This window comes from Peromyscus eremicus, chromosome 7, assembly GCF_949786415.1.
Source record: "Peromyscus eremicus chromosome 7, PerEre_H2_v1, whole genome shotgun sequence".
In the NCBI taxonomy this organism is placed as follows: domain Eukaryota; kingdom Metazoa; phylum Chordata; class Mammalia; order Rodentia; family Cricetidae; genus Peromyscus; species Peromyscus eremicus.
In genome coordinates this window covers 64,749,432-64,768,437 of record NC_081422.1, presented here as the reverse complement: position 1 = coordinate 64,768,437, position 19,006 = coordinate 64,749,432, and the positions used below count along the sequence as shown (strand labels likewise).

The following is a 19,006-nucleotide window of genomic DNA, read 5'->3' as shown; positions in this document are numbered from 1 at the left end:
AGGGCCTCATTACAGAGCCCAGTTTGATCTGGAACAGCTATGCAGACCAGGCTGGCCTCAAAGTCACAAAGATCTGACTGCCTCTGCCTCGAGGGCTGGAATTGAAGGCCTGTGCTACCACGCCTGCCCTAGCTTTCTTAATTCTTTTTAAAGGCAGGGTGGAGGAGGGCTGGTGAAATGGCTTAGTGGGGTCAAGGCACCTGCTGCCAAGTCCGAAGACCTGAGTTTGATGCCTGGGACCCATGTGGTGGAAGGAGTGGCCTGATTCCTGAAAGTTGTTCTCTGTGCACCAAGTGCAAGCAAGCACTCCCCTCTCCCCTGACACATGCACAAAACAAATGAATTTAAAATGGGGGTGCTGGGAATATAACTCAGGTGATAGAAAGCTTTCCCAGAATGCACAGCACCCTGGGTTTGATGCCAACACCATGTAAATCGGGCATGATGATGGCACATGCCTGTAATCTAAGCACTCAGGAGGTGGAGGCAGAGCATCAGGAGTTCAAGGCCATCCTAGGCTTCATAGTGGGTTCAAAGCCAGGCTGGGCCTTATGTCTACATGATGCCTTATGTCAAACAAATAAACAAATGGACAGACACACAAGGAAACTCTGCCAGCTGTTATTGGATTCATTAAAGACAGATACCCTACTCTTCAGAAAGCAAATACTTTAAGATTGTTTTGAAAAACGAAATTCTAACAAATGTGATGTATGCGATATCTCGGTTCTTACATATGCTAAGGTTACACAGGATCAGGAGGCCCAAAGGGACAGGAATTCATGCTTGTTGTTGTCAACAGTAAATGTGCCACAGAAATGTTCTCCGAGGTCTAACATGTCCCCATAGAAGCTGGGGGCAAAGGCTTTAGGCCCATTTGTGGACACACTGCTAAGAGCTTGTCTGGCGACACAGGGTGACAGGGAATGCATTAGAAACTTCCTGGTTCTTCCCTCTTTAAACCACACCACAAAGAGTTGATCTGAAAGATTTGCATAACTGTCTCTGGCATACAAAAACATCCCAGATATGGTTCTAATACACAGATCCAGACATGGATTCTGGAGAACAGATAATGAATGAGCTAACAGACATGAGCTGCTTGGTGACCAGGCTTGAGGGGGACTCCTAAACCTTCAGCTGCTCACGACTCTCAACTACCTACCTGGAGCTGCCTGGGGCCCACACTAGCTTGCTGGTTCCTATGTCCCTTCTCAGGCTTATTGAATATCATGCACCAGCCAGCCAAGCTCAACTCATCCCAGTACTAGATTTCTGGATCCCTAAAGAACTCATTTTCTCCCCATTAATAAAAGGTATTATCTTTGTGAATGGCCTTTTGTAATTTCACAACTCTGTGTAGACACCTTCAGGACATCACCTTACCTGAAGGCTACCCAGCATGTCATCTACAGAGGAATCTACCACCCAATCAACTAATTTTATGCTACTGTACAAAAGCCATGTGGTTATAATGTAGAAAAAGACCAGTTTACTATGAAAGGGAAAAATCAGTAGCCATCTTGAGAGACGCTTCCCCCTCCCCTCCTCCAAAGGTATTTGCTGACCAGCAGTTTTAGAAGTGACCAGAAGTTGAACTTATAAGGCTGGGACAACAAATCTATGTATCCTGGACTTGGCAAAACAAGATATGGGGAGTAAAGGACTCAACTGACCAGAAGTCGACCTCAGAGGACAGTAGGACTTGAACAATAAATCTGAATGTATATATCCTGGGTTCAACAAAAGCAGGACATAAGGAGTAAAAATTTATGTCTCTGTAGATACCCTGAATCCTGGGAGCCATCAGTAACCTCATGCTTATAGTTCAGCCAGTAACTTGAAAGAACTACCTCACCCTAGCCGTCCCGTCCAATCCCAAGCTGCATGTAAACCTTTCCTATATAAACCCCTTCAAGTGAGTGCTCGGGCCGTTCTCCTTTACAAACTGTGTTGGGTGTTGGACATTCGGACCAAGTCCCAGGCTTGCTTGTTTTGTTATTAAAAAAAAACTCTGAGTGCTTGCATCGGATATCAGCTCTCCGGTGGTCTTGCTTGGGGGTCTTGCAACCTGGGCACAACTATCAGGAGAAGAAATTGAGGCCCAGAGAGCTGTTCCATAAGCTGCTGAGGTTAAGGGAGCTGGCGAGTCTGCCAGGTTGAAGATCTGTCTGAAAGCAGAGGAACCTGCATACCGAAGAACAAACTCAAGAGAGGTCGGGCATCTGGCCTCGGTAACTGGGGGGATGAAGTCAAGGCCCCTGCAACATCCTCCCCTCTTAAGTTTATCTTTGTTTGCCTGGGGGCTGAGGCCACCAAACTGTCCAATGTGATTTATAGCCAATACTTTGCACTACACAATAGAACCTCTGACCTCCAGAGGAAGTAGAGGTCAAAGGCACTGATTGAGCCCATCAGTAGAAGCCTGGATAAAAACTCTAGACTTTAGAGACTCAAGCAAATATCCCTGATTGTCCATAAGTAGCTGTCACACATCCCCATTGGAGAAGGTCACACCATCCATGACTGGAAGCCTCAGATCTGGACCCTCCACCACCTCATCTGATATGCTGACTCTTTCATGCAGCTGTGCTTTGTATTCCGTTGGTACAATAAAACTGTAATCATAGGCACCAAGAGTGTTTTTTTAAATTAATCTATTTTTATTTTATGTACATTGGTGTTTTGCCTGCATATATGTCTGTGTGAGGGTGTCAGATCCCTTGGACCTGGAGTTACAGGCAGTTGTGAGCTGCCATGTGGGTGCTGGGAATTGAACCCAGGTCCTCTGGAAGAGCAGCCAGTGCTCTTAACTGCTGAGCCATCTCTCCAGCACCCCCAAGAATGGTTCTTATGAATGTTTGAGTCTGAGAGTTAGGGAGAACTGGTTACAGAGAGACAGAAGAGAGGGCCATCTTGTCAGGGGACAGGATCCTTAACCTTAATTTTGCCTCCCTGTTCTACCATCTCCTAAATTAAAAGAGTATCACATCTGAAAGGCTGCAAAGATGGATCTTGGAAGGAGTCTCTGGTTCCACACTGTGGCATTTGAATCAAGATGGCGGGAGGTCTGAGTGTGGAAAAGCCATGAACCGGTGCAATTGTGAGCTCTTGAGTAACAAACCCAATCCCTTCCTTCCCAGGAAACATCCAGAAGAGGGACAGAATGAGCAAGGAGAAGGGACTCAGGAACCTACCAGAGAACTCACACTGAACTCCCTCATTAAATGTAGTAAAGGAGCCGGGCGGTGGTGGCGCACGCCTTTAATCCCAGCACTCGGGAGGCAGAGCCAGGCGGATCTCTGTGAGTTCAAGGCCAGCCTGGGCTACCAAGTGAGTCCCAGGAAAGGCACAAAGCTACACAGAGAAACCCTGTCTCAAAAAACCAAAAAAAAAAAAAAAAAAAAAAAAAAAATGTAGTAAAGGAAACACCCCCCTCCTCTCCATGACCTCAAATTGGTGTCATACAAAAGCATTTCCTGTTACTCAAGCAAAATCATCATTTCCTACACATCCCCCTGAAACGGTTTAACCTGCATCTAATCTACCATCTACATCTAACTTCCGACTTCTAGAAGAACCAGCTGAAGGAATGAGTCCAGTAAGAACATGAGGAACCAGCCAGACAAACCTAGAAGACACCCCTGGTAGAACGGGCGAGGTCTCTCAAAAACACCTACAGCATGGGGCTCTGGAGGCAGAACACAGAGGCAGAATGCGAGAGTGTGTAGCCAGCAGCCAGTAGGAGCAAAATGAACCAGAAAGCCAGTGTCATGGTGGAAAAAATAAAAGCTGGCCATAGGAGAACTGTGGCAACATAAAAATAAATTCAAGATTCATAAAATACACAACTCTCTTCCCCCAATTTGCATAAATGACCAGGAATGAGCAAGCTGGTGATAACTGAGCCTGAACACAGGCTGCAGGCTTCTGGGACACTGGACTGCTCGTTCTCTGGTTGGGATAATGGTCCAGAGACATGCAATACAAGGATTTTATTTTTCCTCCAGACACACGGGGTAAAATGTCATTGAGTCTCTCTTCATCTTGAAGCCCTGGGGGCCCGCATTTACCTCAAAAGGCTTCTGTTGTCTGGCTTTACTGTTTTCATTTTGTGCCGTATAAGTGTTTTAGAGGGTGGTAGGAAGTGGAATTCTCAGATCTTTAGTCAGGTGTGATGGCGCACACTGTAATCCCAGCACTCAGGAGCGGAGGCAGGGGGACTGGGAGGCTGGAGCCAGCAGAGGCTACTCAGCAAGCCCCTTCCTCAAATAACAAAAAAACAAAATAAGTCAATGATAGGTGTAATATTTACAATTTTAAACCACGAAAACTAAGAATGCAAATAACCCTATTGGCAGACGAACTTGACATACAATGAGTATGGAAAAATACTGAATTAGCTGACTTTTTAAAACCCAATTATTTGGGGGCTAGAGATGGCTCAGCAGTTCAGAGTACTGGCTGCTCTTGCAGAGGACCCAGCTTCTATTCCCAGGACCCATGTGGTCTCTCACAACCATCTATAACTCCAGTCCCAGGGAATCCAATTCACTCTTCTGGCTTTCATGGGCACTGGACAGACAAATAGTACACAGACATATTCAGGCAAAAATATTCATATCCATGAAATAAAACGAATAAGCCTTTATTTACATTTATATAATTTATATTTATTACACATATAAATTTATATTTACCTAAAATTTAGGATGCAAATATTGGATATATAGACCAAAAGAACAAAAAGAAATTTTAAAATGAATTCAGTATTGCTAATTTGCATTATTATTGTTGGTGCTATAATAATATTGGTATTATTTATTTTAAACACATATGTATATATATGTATATATTCATACATATACATATAAAATGCATACACTATAAAGCAAATAGTTATGTGTATGTCATCAGAGACCAAGATGTTTTAGTAGAAGAGAGACAATTTATGAATATAAAAATCAAAGATATTTTAAAACTCTCTAGTCTGCACACATGGAGCACAAACATACATTCGGACAAAATACTCATACACACAAAACAGTAATAACAGTAATAATAAATGAAAACAAACAACTCTATAACCTTAAAAATAAGCTGGAAATAGTAGAATGAACTCATGCCCCATTGTGTTCATCAAACATTCAAATTCCTTAGCTTTGTCCACTGCAGAGAATAGGAACACTGAGAGCTGGTGCCGAGGACAGTGGTGTCTAAACATCATGGCCCATCCCATGAAACAAGGACCCCTTGGAGAAAGGGCCAGTTCCAGGTCTCAGGAGGGCTCGAACGAGGCAAACTTGGACCATTGGCAACAAGGAAATAATCCAAGAGGACTCGAGATGTGTCAGAGGACACGGAGGCCAAGACGAGGGAGAAGGGAGATTATCTGGACACCGGAGGAATAACTGCCGCGTAAACAGGGAAGCTATTTTAAACCCACTAGTTAGAAGTGATACTGAAAACACACGCTACCTTCACAGGTTGCCAGGGGCAACAACTCATTACTTTGAAAAGTGAGGAGAAACGACAGTGAGTAGGCATTTTATCTAGTTTTTCCATAAAGATTATATTTTAAGATGAAATAAAAAAAATGTCCAACTATCCCATGTAAAAGAAATCACAGAATGAGAACATAACTTTAATTAAGCAGTGGTCGTCGAAAACAAGAATCGAGGACGGAGGGGTCTCCTTGGCAGGCTGAACGATGGTCGCATAGAGATCAACAGGAATGAAGTTCAGGATGTAACAGATGTTTTTCCAAAAAAATGGAATCTGCATCTGGCCATGCTTCGAGACATATTATCCATTTACCCATGTGGTGATTCACATCAACTGTCTACTTGACGGGACCGAGAATCCCCGAGAACCAAACTCTGGCTGTGCCTGAGAAGAAGTTTCTAGATTGGGTTAACTGAGGCAGGAAGACCCACCCTGAATGTGGACACATCATGGGCTGGGGGGGTCTTGGACTGAATAAAAAGGAGAAACCATGCTGATTACCAGCATACATCTCCCTCTTTTCCTACTGCAAATGCGATGTGACCAGCCACCCCGAGTTCTTGAGTCCATGAGGCCTAAAACTGTGAGCCAAAGTAGACCCCCAAATAAAAACAGACACATGACTATTACGCTTACAGTGACAATGACCTCCAAATTGCAACCCGTAAATTGCTATTGTCAGGTATTTGGTCAGAGTCAGGAGACAAGTAACTACGACAACAGGAAACAAAGAGCATGGTGGGAGATGTGGGCATCGTCACAGGACACGGTCAGCCAGAGCACAGAAGGGCCTAGAGCTTTTGTCTTTAACAAATGAACACCAAGAAAAACAGAATGAAGGAGATTGCTCCGAGACTAGGAGACCTGAGAGACACAGCAACCAGGGGCGATGATGTGTGGGCTTTGTTTGGCTTCTAAATGCAAACAAGCCAGCTGCTGAAAGGAGTGTGTAACTCAGTCCTGGCACTGGAGTGTGGAGCAGATCAAATCATGAAAGGATTCCCTTTTCATTTGTGCAGCAGTGTTGGGAACCAGACCTAGAGTCTTGGACATGTTAAGCACTTGCTCCCAAACCAGAAAGGATTTATTTTTAAGGTGTGATAAGACTTATTTGGAAAAGCACGCGGTGGTGGCACATGCCTTTAATCCCAGTACTCGGGAGGCAGAGGCAGGCAGATCTTTGTGAGTTCGAGGCCAGACTGGGCTACAGAGTGAGTTCCAGGAGAGGCTCCAAAGCTACACAGAAAAACACTGTCTCAAAAAACGCAAAACAAAACAAAACAAAACTTATCCTGAGCTGGGAAAAGGGCTCAGATAGTAAAGTACATACAACAAGGGTCTGAATTCCATCTCCAGAACCCTCACTGGGGGAAAAAAAAGAGGAGATGCCTTGGTGGGTCAAGATGGCTGCTGCCAAGCTTGATGACCTGAATTCCAGCACCAGGACCCACACGGTGGAAGGAGAGAACTGACTCTCACAAGTTGTCCTCTGACCTCTATAGATGCCAACACACACACACACACACACACACACACACACACACACACACACACAGGTACACAGAATTTTCTTTTAAAGTTGTATACTAATTATTGACAAATGAAAAGGTTTGCCCCCTAGAATTTGTTTTAGATAACCAAGGGGGCTAAGAGGGAAAGGTAAACATGTATTGGCCACGTATTGATAACCAAACAGAATGAAGGAGGGACACACAGCAGCATACTACGTTATGTCTAATTTTGTGTGTGTTTGTGAACATCGTCACAAGTAGCTCTTTCAAAAAGGTTTCAGGAGCCGGGGTGCAGCTCAGCTGGAGTGCTTGCCTGGCATGCAGGTGGGTTCCAATCCCAGCATTTGTTTTGTTTTGTTTTTGAGACAGAGTTTCTCTGTGTAGCTGTCCTGGAACTCGATCTGTAGCCCAGGCTGGCCTTGAAATCCCAGAGATCCACCTGCCTCTGCCTCCCAAGTGCTGGGATTAAAGGCCTGTGCCACCACCACCCAGCAAACAGAAAACTTTTAAAAATGTTTTTATTACCATTTGTTAATTATATATCCAATGGGTTTCATTACGACATTTTCATACACGTATATAACATGTTTTGATCATATCCACCCTCGTCACTCTCTCTTGTCTCTGTCCTCATTGGCTCTCTGTTACTGTGACAAAACACTAACCAAACACTTTACAGTTGTGTAGCTGAATATTGTAAGGTGCGTTATTTTGTTTATGTTGCATTTGTTTAACTCTGTGAAGCTGTGTTACTGTGCCTGTGTAAAACACCTGATGGTCTAATAAAGAACTGGCCAATAGCAAGGCAGGAGAAAGGATAGGTGGGACTGGCAGGCAGAGAGAATAAATATAGGGAGAAATCTGGGAGGAGAGATCTAAGATCCAGCAGCCAGAGAAGGAGGAGGACTTCAGAGGCCAGCCACCCAGACACACAGCAAACCAGGGAGTAAGACTAAGATTTACAGAAGTAAGAGAACGAGAAAAGCCCAGAGGAAAAAGGTAGCTGGAATAATTTAAGTTAAGGAAAGCCGGCTAGAAACTAAGCCAAGCTAAGGCTGGGCATTCATAAGTAATAATAAGCCTCCATGTGTGATTTATTTGGGAGGGGGGAGGTGCCCCCCAAAAAAGAGTAAAAAACCAACAATACAGTTGGGGCAGGAACCTGTTGTAGAGTATTATTTTAAGATGTGTTACATTTGTTTATGCTGTGGAACATTTGTTTAATCATGCAAAGGTGTGTTGCATTCTTTTTTTTTTTTTTTTTTTTTTGGTTTTTCGAGACAGGGTTTCTCTGTGTTGTATTTGTTTAACTCTGTGAAGCTGTGTTGCTTTGCCTGTCTAAAACACCTGATAGCCTAATAAAGAGCTGAGTGGCCAACAGTGAGGCAGGAGAAAGGATAGGTGGGGCTGGCAGGCAGAGAGAATTAATAGAAGGAAAAATCTGGGAGGGAAGGAAGAAGGAGCAAGAGAACAAGGAGAGGAGGACTCCAGGGGCCAGCCCCACAGCCCCACAGCCAGGAACAGAGCAAGAGTGAAAGTAAGAAAAGGAAAAAGCCCAGAGGCAAAAGGTAGATGGGATAATTTAAAGTTAAGAAAAGCTGGCAAGAAACAAGTCAAGCTAAGGCCCGGCATTTTTAATTAAGAATAAGCCTCTGTGTGTGATTTATTTGGGAGCTGGGTGGCAGGCTCCCCCAAAAGAGCAAAACCAAACAACAACAGGAACCTGGAGGCAGGGACTGAAGCAGATGCCATGGAGGAGGAATACTGCTTAGTGGCTTACTTCTGTGGCTTGCTCAGCCTGCTTTCTAATATAGTCTAGGACCACTTGGCTGGGGCGGTAGTACGGCCAGTGAGCTGGGTCCTCCCCATCAATCACCAACTGAGAAGATGCTCCCAGACCTGCCGGCAGACCAGTCTACTGGAGGCAATTTCTCCATTGAGATTCCCTCTTCCTAGGTGACTCTAGTTTGTGGAATTGGTACAAATCAGCCAGCACACACGCTGACTCCTGCTGACGTCACTCCTGTCCCCAATCAGTTCCCCTTGTACTTTCATGTCATTCATTCATTCATTCATTTCTTTTCAGTGACTGGGCAAGTTCCATTACTGTTGGAGATGAGCAGGAACACGGGCAACTTCCCAGTGGCTACACCATTGAAGAAAATGCCTCCCCTCTCCCACTAACTGAGGGGTGGATCCTTGCGAGCTCCTCCCCTGAAAGTGTTTATGATCTGGCATTGGACAAGGGACAATTACAAAACAAACCAAGCGGCACCTGCTGGCTCCTCAGACACGCTGAATGGCCTTGAACATCAGGGCTGCTCTGACAGCTCAGGGCTAGAGGCTTGCTGGCCTGGTTCTTTCTCCTACCTGATGATGACACACTGGTTCTCTCTGTCGATGATCATGTTTCTGTACATACTGTCGGCGAGGGCATAGATATGAGGCGGGTTCTCATACTGCGCCTAGGATAGCAAAAACAGAAACCCACACCAAACCACAGTGAGTTTCTTTGTGTGGACGATCAATGACACCATGGCACACAGCTCCAGTGTTTAGCATTTACAGGCAAAGATTTTGTGATTCAATGATTCATAAAAATGTCCTAGGTTATGGCCTATGACACCCTGGGGAAGCGAAGGTGGAGTTTGGAAGGACTCCTCCATAAGCATGGCCATGATTCAGCCCTCAGATATGACCCAGGTACACCGCCCTTCCACCCAGGCATGCCTCTGCAAAGCCGTTCTGCTCCAAATTCATGTCTCCAAATACTGGAGACACTTGGTAACTATGAGAAAAGGATCTGCCAAGACCCTGGGTCTCGCTTTGACCAGAATTCTAAATGCTGGCAGTATTTTTCTTCTTTAAGAGGCAAGTCGCTATCCTCGGATCTCACTGGGGACTATGGGGTGTATCTATGGATGAGGAGGGAAACTCAGAAGTTTTCCACAAGAAGATGACAGGAGGTGTGGTCCTCATAGGAGTGAACTGGTTTGGTTAGTTTGTTTCTCTCCTAAAGGGGAGGGCTGCAGGTGACGCTACAATGAGACAGTCTCCTCGGTGTGTGAAAGGGTCTTCAGCCATGTACAGGTTTGAGACTGGAAAGATGGCTCAGTGGTTAAGAACACTGGCTACTCTTCCAGAGGACCCAGGTTCGATTTCCAGCACCCATATGGTGGCTCACAACCATCTGTAGCTCCAGGTCCAGGGCATCTGACACCCTCCACTTCAGGCACTGCGTGCACATGGTGGTGCCCAGATATACATGCAGGCAGATGCCCACACACATAAAATTAAACTGGAAATAAACAAGTCCAGCAATCAAGCCATGCCCCATGCCTAACAGTCACTCTGTCAGCCGACTCCAATTATTCAGTTGCTAGACACCCACTTTCACCAACCCCTCAAGAACTAACAAAAAGAGCTGCCATGGTGGCATATGCCCATAATCCCAGAATTTAGGAGGTGAAACAGGAGGAGTTCATAGTCATTATTGGCTACTTAGTGAGTTCAAGGTCAGCCTGGGCTACATGAGACTCAATCTCAAAAAACAAAAATCAGGGCTGGGGAAATGGCTCAGCCAATGAAGGCCTCTGCCACTAAGCCTGTGGACCAGTTCTATCTTTGGGACCCACATGGAAGAAGGGGAGGACCAACTCCTGCTAGATGTTCTCTAACGGCCACCTGCACACCATGGTGCACACAAACAGCTAAATGAAAGAAAAGATTTTTAAAACAAAAATGCTTCATGTGGTGCTGGGGTGGTGAAAATAAGACGTTGAACTGAGTCCAGGGTGACACATTGTCCTGTCTTCTGAGGGTCTCACAAGGTACAGGGGATGATGAGCAGGACAGTAATTTTAAAAGATAAAGCCATACAAAAACATAAGGAATACTTTGCTTAAACCACCCTTAAATTTTCCTACATAGTGATGGACTAAAGAGAAGGGGGCTGGCTGAGGAGCTGCTACTTATTGCCAAGCTCTAAAGACTGGACCTCAGTGGTGAAAGGAAATGGGGGTGGGGGGGCGAGACCCTGTGTAACGCAAAGTACTCATGTGTCCTCTACCCAGTGTCCCTCAACCCTTAGGGAGCCACCTAGGAAGAGTGGGAGGCTATCCTTGGGAATGCAGAACTCCTGACAGGGGTCAAGGTGTATGTTAAGCCTGCCTTCATGGTGAAGGGGGAGGCCTGCTGGGACCTCAGGACATGGTCTCAGATGGGCTTCTACGCAGACCACTGAATCAGAGCTACGTGTAATGCTTCTTTGAAAACAGGCAAGCAGAACATTGTAAGGAAGAAATGAGGGTGGAGACCAGAAGGAGGGGGAGTGGAGAGAACGCTGAGTGGTGGAGGAAATGAGAACACGAAGTGTGCTGGCTAGTTCTACATCAACCGAACACAGGCTAGAGTCATCGGAGAGGCGGGAACCCCAACCGAGAAAATGCCTCCATAGACTGGGTGTGGGCAAGCCTGTAGGGCATTTTCTTTCTTAGTGACTGAAGTGGGAAGGCCCAGTTCGCTGTGGGTGGGCTCATCCCTGGGCTGGTGGTTCCTGGGTTTTATAAGAAAGCAGGCTGAGCAAGCCAGGAGGAGCAAGTCAGAAAGCAGCACCCCTCCATGGCCTCTGCATCAGCTCTTGCCTTCAGATTCCAAGCCTGTTTGAGTTCCTGTCCTGACTTCCTTCAGTGATGGACTAGAATGTAGAAGTGTGAGCAAAATAAACCCTTTCCTCCCCAGCTTGCTTTTGGTCATGCTGTTCATCATAGCGATAGTAACCCTGACTAGGACACAAGCCTTTCCCACTAAGGTTCTAAAACTGCTTAATGAAAGCTGTGCCCCTGGGGGTCACTTACACTCCTCCCACCCCTAGACAGGGTCTCATGAATCTCAGGCTTGCCTCCATCTCCTTATGTAGCTGAGAATGACTTTGAACTACATTGTGCCGGGCCTGGTTTATTCAGTGTTGGGGGTGGAATCCGGGATTTGTGCAGAATAGGAATCATTCTGCTCACTGAGCGACAGCCCCATCTCTGGAGTCCTGTATGTTCAGCTGGGTTTCCTTCCCAGCTACAGTTTCACCAAGCCTCTGAGCTAGGTGCCTATGGAGTACTGAGTAGCTATCTCCTCTGATGCCCCCCTCTCTCAATAGAGACCCCCAAAGCCATTAAGACCCGAGTTTAACTCCTAGCTCAGTAGATTGTGATACCGCTCCCCTGGTCAGCGGTTCCTCCTCTGTGAAATAGGGTACATAACGTGATACAGCAGTCATACAGATTGTTTTAGTATTGTTGCAAGCACATTCAGTACCTAATACTCAGTAAAACCAATTGTATTAACAGTGTTGCCATGAGCAATGGAAATATTTTTTTTTCTTTTATGACATTTCTATACAGAGAACCCATGAAAAGTTAACATAAAAGGGGCTGGCACACAGTGACTCTTCAGAGAACTGGGAAGAAACACAGGTCTGTGTTTGTGTGTGCTTGTAAGTGTATGTGTACATTGTGTGTGTGTGTGTGTGTGTGTGTGTGTGTGTGTGTGTGTGTGTGTGTATCTCAGCTCTTCACGTTGGAGCCTTGCTGTTACTGGGGGGCGGTCAGGCCAGCTGCCCCAGGATCGTGAACTGGGGTACCAGGGCAGGGCCCAGAACTCTGTTGACAGTGTTGTCCTTGTGCTGGCCCCCCGATAAAGGCAGCATTATCAAAGATCTCTGTCGTGGCAGCCTCCTTGGGCTCCGGCTACCAGAAGCATTCATCCGGCAACAATGGGGTGCACACTTGCTCTGGGTAATTGCCTTCCACTTCAACTGGATTTATGTGTTCTTTTGTTGGCTTCCAGGGGTCAGGATTAATAAGGGCTTTTGTGCTTCTGCTGTGAAGAAGGGAAGGAAGGAAGAAGATGCAGAGGTCTAGGCCAGGGTGTGATGAGCTACAGAATAATACACGTTGGGAAGGATTACTGGTTTTACTTTTAACCCACAGATGAAATGACTGTGGTGTGGGTTTGAACAGAGAGCAGTCACATTAGTAAATGAAGGAATGAAAGATTCATTTTCAAACTATGGCCAAAGCTTACCAAGGATTTAAATTCTCAAAGTTCCCAGCATCTCATTCATTTTTACCTATGACTGGTTTTATTTATTTGTTTGTATGGTTGGTTTTTTGAGACAGGATTTCACTTTGTAGCCCTGGTTATCTCAGATCTCTGTAGACCAAGCAGGCCTCGAACTCACAGAGATCGGCCTGGCTCTGCCTCCTGAGTGCTGTGATTAAAGGCATGTGCCACCACTGTCCAGCAGCTGTTTTTTTTTTAAGTGTGTGTGTGTGTGTGTGTGTGTGTGATATCAGTGTGTGTGTTCATGCTTGCTTTTGTGTGGAGGACAGAGGACAACTTTGGGTGTTACTCTCGGGAATGGTGTCCAACTCCTTGGGGACAGGGTCTCTCATTGGCCTGGAGCTCATCATTAGGCCAGACTGGACAGTGAGCCCCAGGGACCCTCCTGTCTGCACCTCCTCAGTGCTGAGATTATAAACGCACACTTACTATGTACTGCATGGTCACCTGGGTTCTGGGGGTGAACTCAGGTCTTCATGCTTGTGACGTATCTCCCTGGTTCCCATCATGCTTCTTTTTAATCACTTATAACTTTGAAGCACTTATAACTTAGAAGCCAGAAGACCACCCCAAACTCTGGGTATTGCAGCCCACTTAACTAATTCTATATGTAAATGAACCCACTCATTAGCCTATACTCCCTTGAACTACATGCTGAAGATCAGCATCCAATTAAAAAAAAAAATCAAACAATGTCACTTACTCGACCTCCCCAATAAATAATTCATCAGAAAATGCAAATGTATTGCTAACTTCAAGAAAAGCTATGCATAAATGACAAAATCCCTAAACACTACGACAACTTATTGAGTATATAACTTACCGCTCCTTGGTACATTTCAATCTCTTTTTCTCCAAAATATGGCATCTGCTTGAAAGGGTTGACGGAGATTAATACGGACCCGATGTATGTCTGAATTTCAACCTAGTTAAGGTCCACTGTTCATCTTCACAGAAACATGTTTTTCAGTCAGTAAACAGATGTTACAGAGCATGTAATAAGCTGCTGGATGGAAGGAAAGCCAGTGTGGACAGTTTATGAACACCATAAAGGCAAAAGCAGTTATTCAATTAGCTCAGGTCTTATTTCTCCCTAGGAACAGCAATGAGGTTCATTATCAAGGTGCTGCAAAAAGAATCATTATTCTACACAAAATAAAGCACGTTCTTTTCAGACTAGTAGCACAGAGAGCTAGGAACCAAAACATACATACACACACACACACACACACACACACACACACACACACACACACACACACGGAATAGAACCGTGTCAGTTAATGTCCCTCTCCTGAAATGAGACGTATTGTTTCCTTTGGAATGTCCTCTGAGGTGGGGGACCCACACATTTGTTTCCCCCTGAAGCTTAGGGGTAAAGAGAGGTATCAACATTATCAAGGATTCTAATTCTCAAAGTTCTCAGCATCTCATGTATTTTTACCCCTTTACATTCTGAGAAGAAAATAACAACCCCACATAGGTAAGGTTTAGAGGAGAAAGGAAGGGCTTCTCTGAGAGGAAGTATGCATTGGATATAAAGTTTTGTTTGTTTGTTTTTTATAACTGAAAATATTTTTTAAAATTATTTTATGTAGGATGGGATGGGTCCACTGCATTTGTGTGGGGACCGGAGGAACTTCCTGGAGTTGGCCTTCCCCCTCCCACCTTGTCGAGGCCGGTTCTCTTTTGTGGTTCCTGTGGTGCTGGTGTTTCATATCTGCATCCAGCTTTTTATGTAGGTTCCGGGAATCGAACTCAGGTCTTCAGACTTTGCAAACACTTTTACCCACTGAGCCATCTCTTCAGCACCCCCTAAAGTCTCACTTGGTATATGTGTGTTTGAAGTGCTTTTTAATTAAGAAAACAAAACAAAAACATGGTGAGCATGTGTGCGTCTGTATCTGGAAGATGTATGGTGTATGTGTGTAGTACATGCTCATGTTTGTGTGACGGTGTCTGTACCTGTGACCTGTGCATGTGAGGAAGCCAGAGAAGGAGGTTGGGTGTCTTCCTCTATCACTCTGCCTATTCCCTTGAGTTAGGGTCTCTCACTGGACCTGGAGCTAGGCTGGCCACCAGGGAGCCCCAGTGGTCCTTCTGTCTCTGCCAGACACAGTGCTGACGGGTGTTATAGGTATGCAGAGCATATCGGCTTTCTCACAGATGCTAGGGGAATTGAACTCGGGTCCTCAAGCTTGCATAGCAAGCTCTCTTGTCCACTGGGCCATCTTCCCAACCCAGTTTAATACATTTTAATGCATTCAAGTAAGGGGATGCTATTAGATATGGCGCAGCCCCCCCCCTTCCCCGCCCCATCTCTTTACTCATTCAACAATCAACTACTTTGTGTTGGTTGCTTACACCACTCCAGGCACTTAAAGGTGCTGGGAGTCCAGAAGTGAATAAAGAAAACAAATCAGACATCTCGTCCCCACTGAGGGAAGAAAATCATGGAAAAAACTCAGCCCCCACTTCCTCTACTGGATTTTTGTTGTTTTTCTTGTTTCTGGGGTAGTGTCTCTTGCTATGTTTCTTAGGCTGGTGTCTATCTTTTGGGTTCATGTGATTTTCCTGCTTCAGCCTTCCGACTACTGGTGTGCACAACTGTGCCCCACTCAAAACTGTTCAACAAATCATTGAATTAGAAATATCTTCATTTTAACAAATAAATCATTGAAACTAGATTCATTTACAAATAAACAATTTTAAATAAAAAAGGGATATAAAACTGTGAGGTTACTTTCTAGGAAGCCACTTCTATATAGGGACATATAACGGGGAGCTGGCTCAAACAGGTTGGCTCCCCAAGCCCCTGTTCTGCTCTCAACCTGGGGCATTATACTGGTAAGCTGTCATGTTGAACTCAGAAGCTAGCTCTGGGTCCCCTACCCTGACTTCAGACACAAGCATGTTTATGTCAAGTGTCCTCAAAGACCCCCTCATCCAAGAGTGGGTTGGTACCCATACATGTGCGACAGCCCAAGAGTAGGCCCACCGTGCCATCGAGTATAGCTAGCCGATAAGCTCTTTCCAGTAGCGATCACTATTGATATAAAAGTATCCACCGTGGGGAAGAGAACAGACAGTTCAACCATGGAGAGGAAGCTCAACTGGGAACTCTAGCCAACCACCTCAGCTTCCCCAATCAGCCTCTGATGGATGTGGTGCGCTCCTGATTTGACGAAGCCATCTCTGTCTGCTGCTGTGTTTTCCTTTTACTTGGAAGCTTCACCCAGGGGACACTCCACTCTGCCTGGGAGTCTCTCGATCAAGAATGCCAGCTGACTGCTTTAACGAGGCTTCCTCAGTGGATTTCTACTGGATGTTCTGAGTTCCTGATTTGCTGACTATCTATCTATCTGTCTGTCTGTCCGTCCGTCCGTCCATCCATCTATCTATCCATCTATCCTCCCCACTACTTTACTCTTACTTGCTACATACTTAAAAGTTCACACACTCAAAACCGAAAACACAGCTATTGTAGATCATTTTCCAGACTGTACAGAACATATCTCTAAGCTGTGGTTAATGGATGATGGGGATAAACCAGGACCTACTTAATTAAGAACTTTGCCATGGAAATAAGTGAAATAATCAATGGACAGCAATCAGCACCTAGATGCCATTCCCTCAACTCATGTTCTGAGACGCATGTGTCATTACACATTGATATCTCTGAGATCACAATGCAGGGGACAACTGTGGCCCTAGATGATATGTGGAATTATTAATAGAAAATATAAATGGGTGTGCATGTCATAAAACTTAAACACACACACAGACACACAAAATGACTCGCTTTTCTACATCACTTGTTACTGATCAGAAAGACCTTCCAAGTTGAAAAATGAAGAAGAATTAATAGTAGAGAAAGGGAAGTGATGAGGTGTTTTTTAATTATTTAATGTTAATTGTTTAAGAGATGAAAGATGCCCATGACACTGTTGCCAAGACTTCATAATTGGTGACAAAACTGAATGACACAGACACATTATGAGGTACATAAACAACAATCCCAGGATCCCAGTTAGGCAAGCTTTCACCCCTGAGCGACACCACCAACCCTTAGCCCCACTGCTCTTGTGAAGTCTGTGTTGCTATAAGAAAAGATTTAAACCCTGCTCAAAGACCCAGGCCAGGAAGCGGCAGATCTACTTTCCCATCCAGACGGGCTGGCTCCAGAGTCCATACTCTTGATTAAAAGAAAACAAGGGCTAGGAATACAGTGTGGCTGAGGAGTACTTGCCCAGCAGCATTAAAGCCCAGGTTCTGTCCCCAGCACCCACATAAACCACGCACAGGGTACATGCCTGAGACTTCAGCACTCAAGAGATAGAAGTTCAAGGTTATCCTCAACTACATAGAGAGGTGAAGATCAGCCTCGGCTAGAGACTCGGGTGGGTGGGTGGGGAGTTCAACGAGTAACATCTTTATGTAACTAGCAAGTACTTCCATTGCTATTGCTAGTTGAGGTCTCAGATTTAGTGAATAAAATACAGTCTACCTCATCAAATTTGGATGTCAAGTAAACAATGAAAATGTTTAAGTTACAAGTATGCCTAGAGTAATATTGAGGCACACTTGTGCTAAAAGGTCACTTGTTTAGCTGAGATTGGAATATAAGTGGGCTCTCCCTGTTTTGTTTATGTATTACCCTTAAGTTTAAATTAGCAGTGCAAGCTGGGCGGTGGTGGCACACGCCTTTGATCCCAGTGCTTGGGAGGCAGAGGCAGGCAGACCTCTGTGAGTTCGAGGCCAGCCTGGTCTACAGAGTGAGTTCCAGGACAGCTAGGGCTACACAAAGAAACCCTGTCTTAAAAAAAGAAAGAAAGAAAGAAAGAAAGAAAGAAAGAAAGAAAGAAAGAAAGAAAGAAAGAAAGAAAGAAAGAAAGAAAGAAAAGAAAGAAAGAAAGAAAAGAAAAGAAAAGAAAGAAGAAAGAAAAGAAACCACGGCTATGTTCAATAAATTAGCAGTGCAAGGATTCGTGTGAGAGGACTGGAATGCTCTGCAGTCTCTCCTCACTTAGAACTAGGAGGCTTTGTCTACTCCAAAATCCACCTCAGGGGGCCTGGAGAAATGGCCCAGCAGTCAAGAACACTGGCTGCTTTTCCAGAGTACCGGGGTTCAATTCCCAGCACCCACACCGTGGCTCACAACTATCTGTAACTCTGGGACTATCTATCTATCACAACTATCTGAGTTCCCTGGGACTCAAGCCCTCCTCAGGCACCAGGCAAACAAGTGGGCCACATATATGCAGGCAAAACACCCGCACACATACATTAAACTATAAATAAAATAGAATCTATCTTAGTAGGATTTTTTTATTTGTAAGATTTGGGTAGGGATCTATCTAATAATGAAAACTGAAGGGATTCTCTTGCTCAGTGGCTGTAACCATTCTTAGGGTAGGACCAACTTGAAGGCTGTAAGATGCCTATTCTGAGCAGACAAACCAGGTAAGAAGACATGATCCTGCCACAGAGAACAGTGCCCCTTCCCTTCCCAGTAAAGGAAATACGGTGAACGTCACTTCCTCCTGGACAAATGGTCCCTGCCACAGGAGAACAAGGGCTGCCTGGGGACAAGAGCCAAAGGCACTCCCCACCCCTTTCCCTCCTCCCCCACCCCCCACAAGCCCTCAGCTACCTAATACATAGAACTTCGGTGAGTATGGGCTGAAAATGGAGCCATGGTCGTTTTAGCGTGCTTTGTAAACAACCTCTCTTCGACTGTTCTAGGCTAACGCCAAGGCAGTGTCTCAGGTAAGAATCAAGAGGACTCTGTAGCCTCTCCCCTAAATTGCCCAGCAGGGTCCCCAAGAGCATCAGCATTTGAGAAGACCGATGAAGAATGAAGTTTGGTTTGA

The 19,006-nt window shown here is 45.2% G+C and overlaps 1 protein-coding gene across 1 annotated transcript in view; it reads right to left on the bottom strand.

Annotated features, from left to right (window-relative positions):
- The window catches only part of Myo1e (myosin IE), a 206,103-nt gene that overhangs the window by 99,120 nt on the left and 87,977 nt on the right, over positions 1-19,006 (bottom strand). The window contains exons 3-4 of the mRNA XM_059268194.1: positions 13,957-14,046; positions 9,387-9,481 (exon numbers count right to left, since the gene is read on the bottom strand). Coding sequence (XP_059124177.1) covers positions 9,387-9,481; positions 13,957-14,046 — 185 coding nt within the window. The remainder of the gene's footprint in view (positions 1-9,386; positions 9,482-13,956; positions 14,047-19,006) is intronic.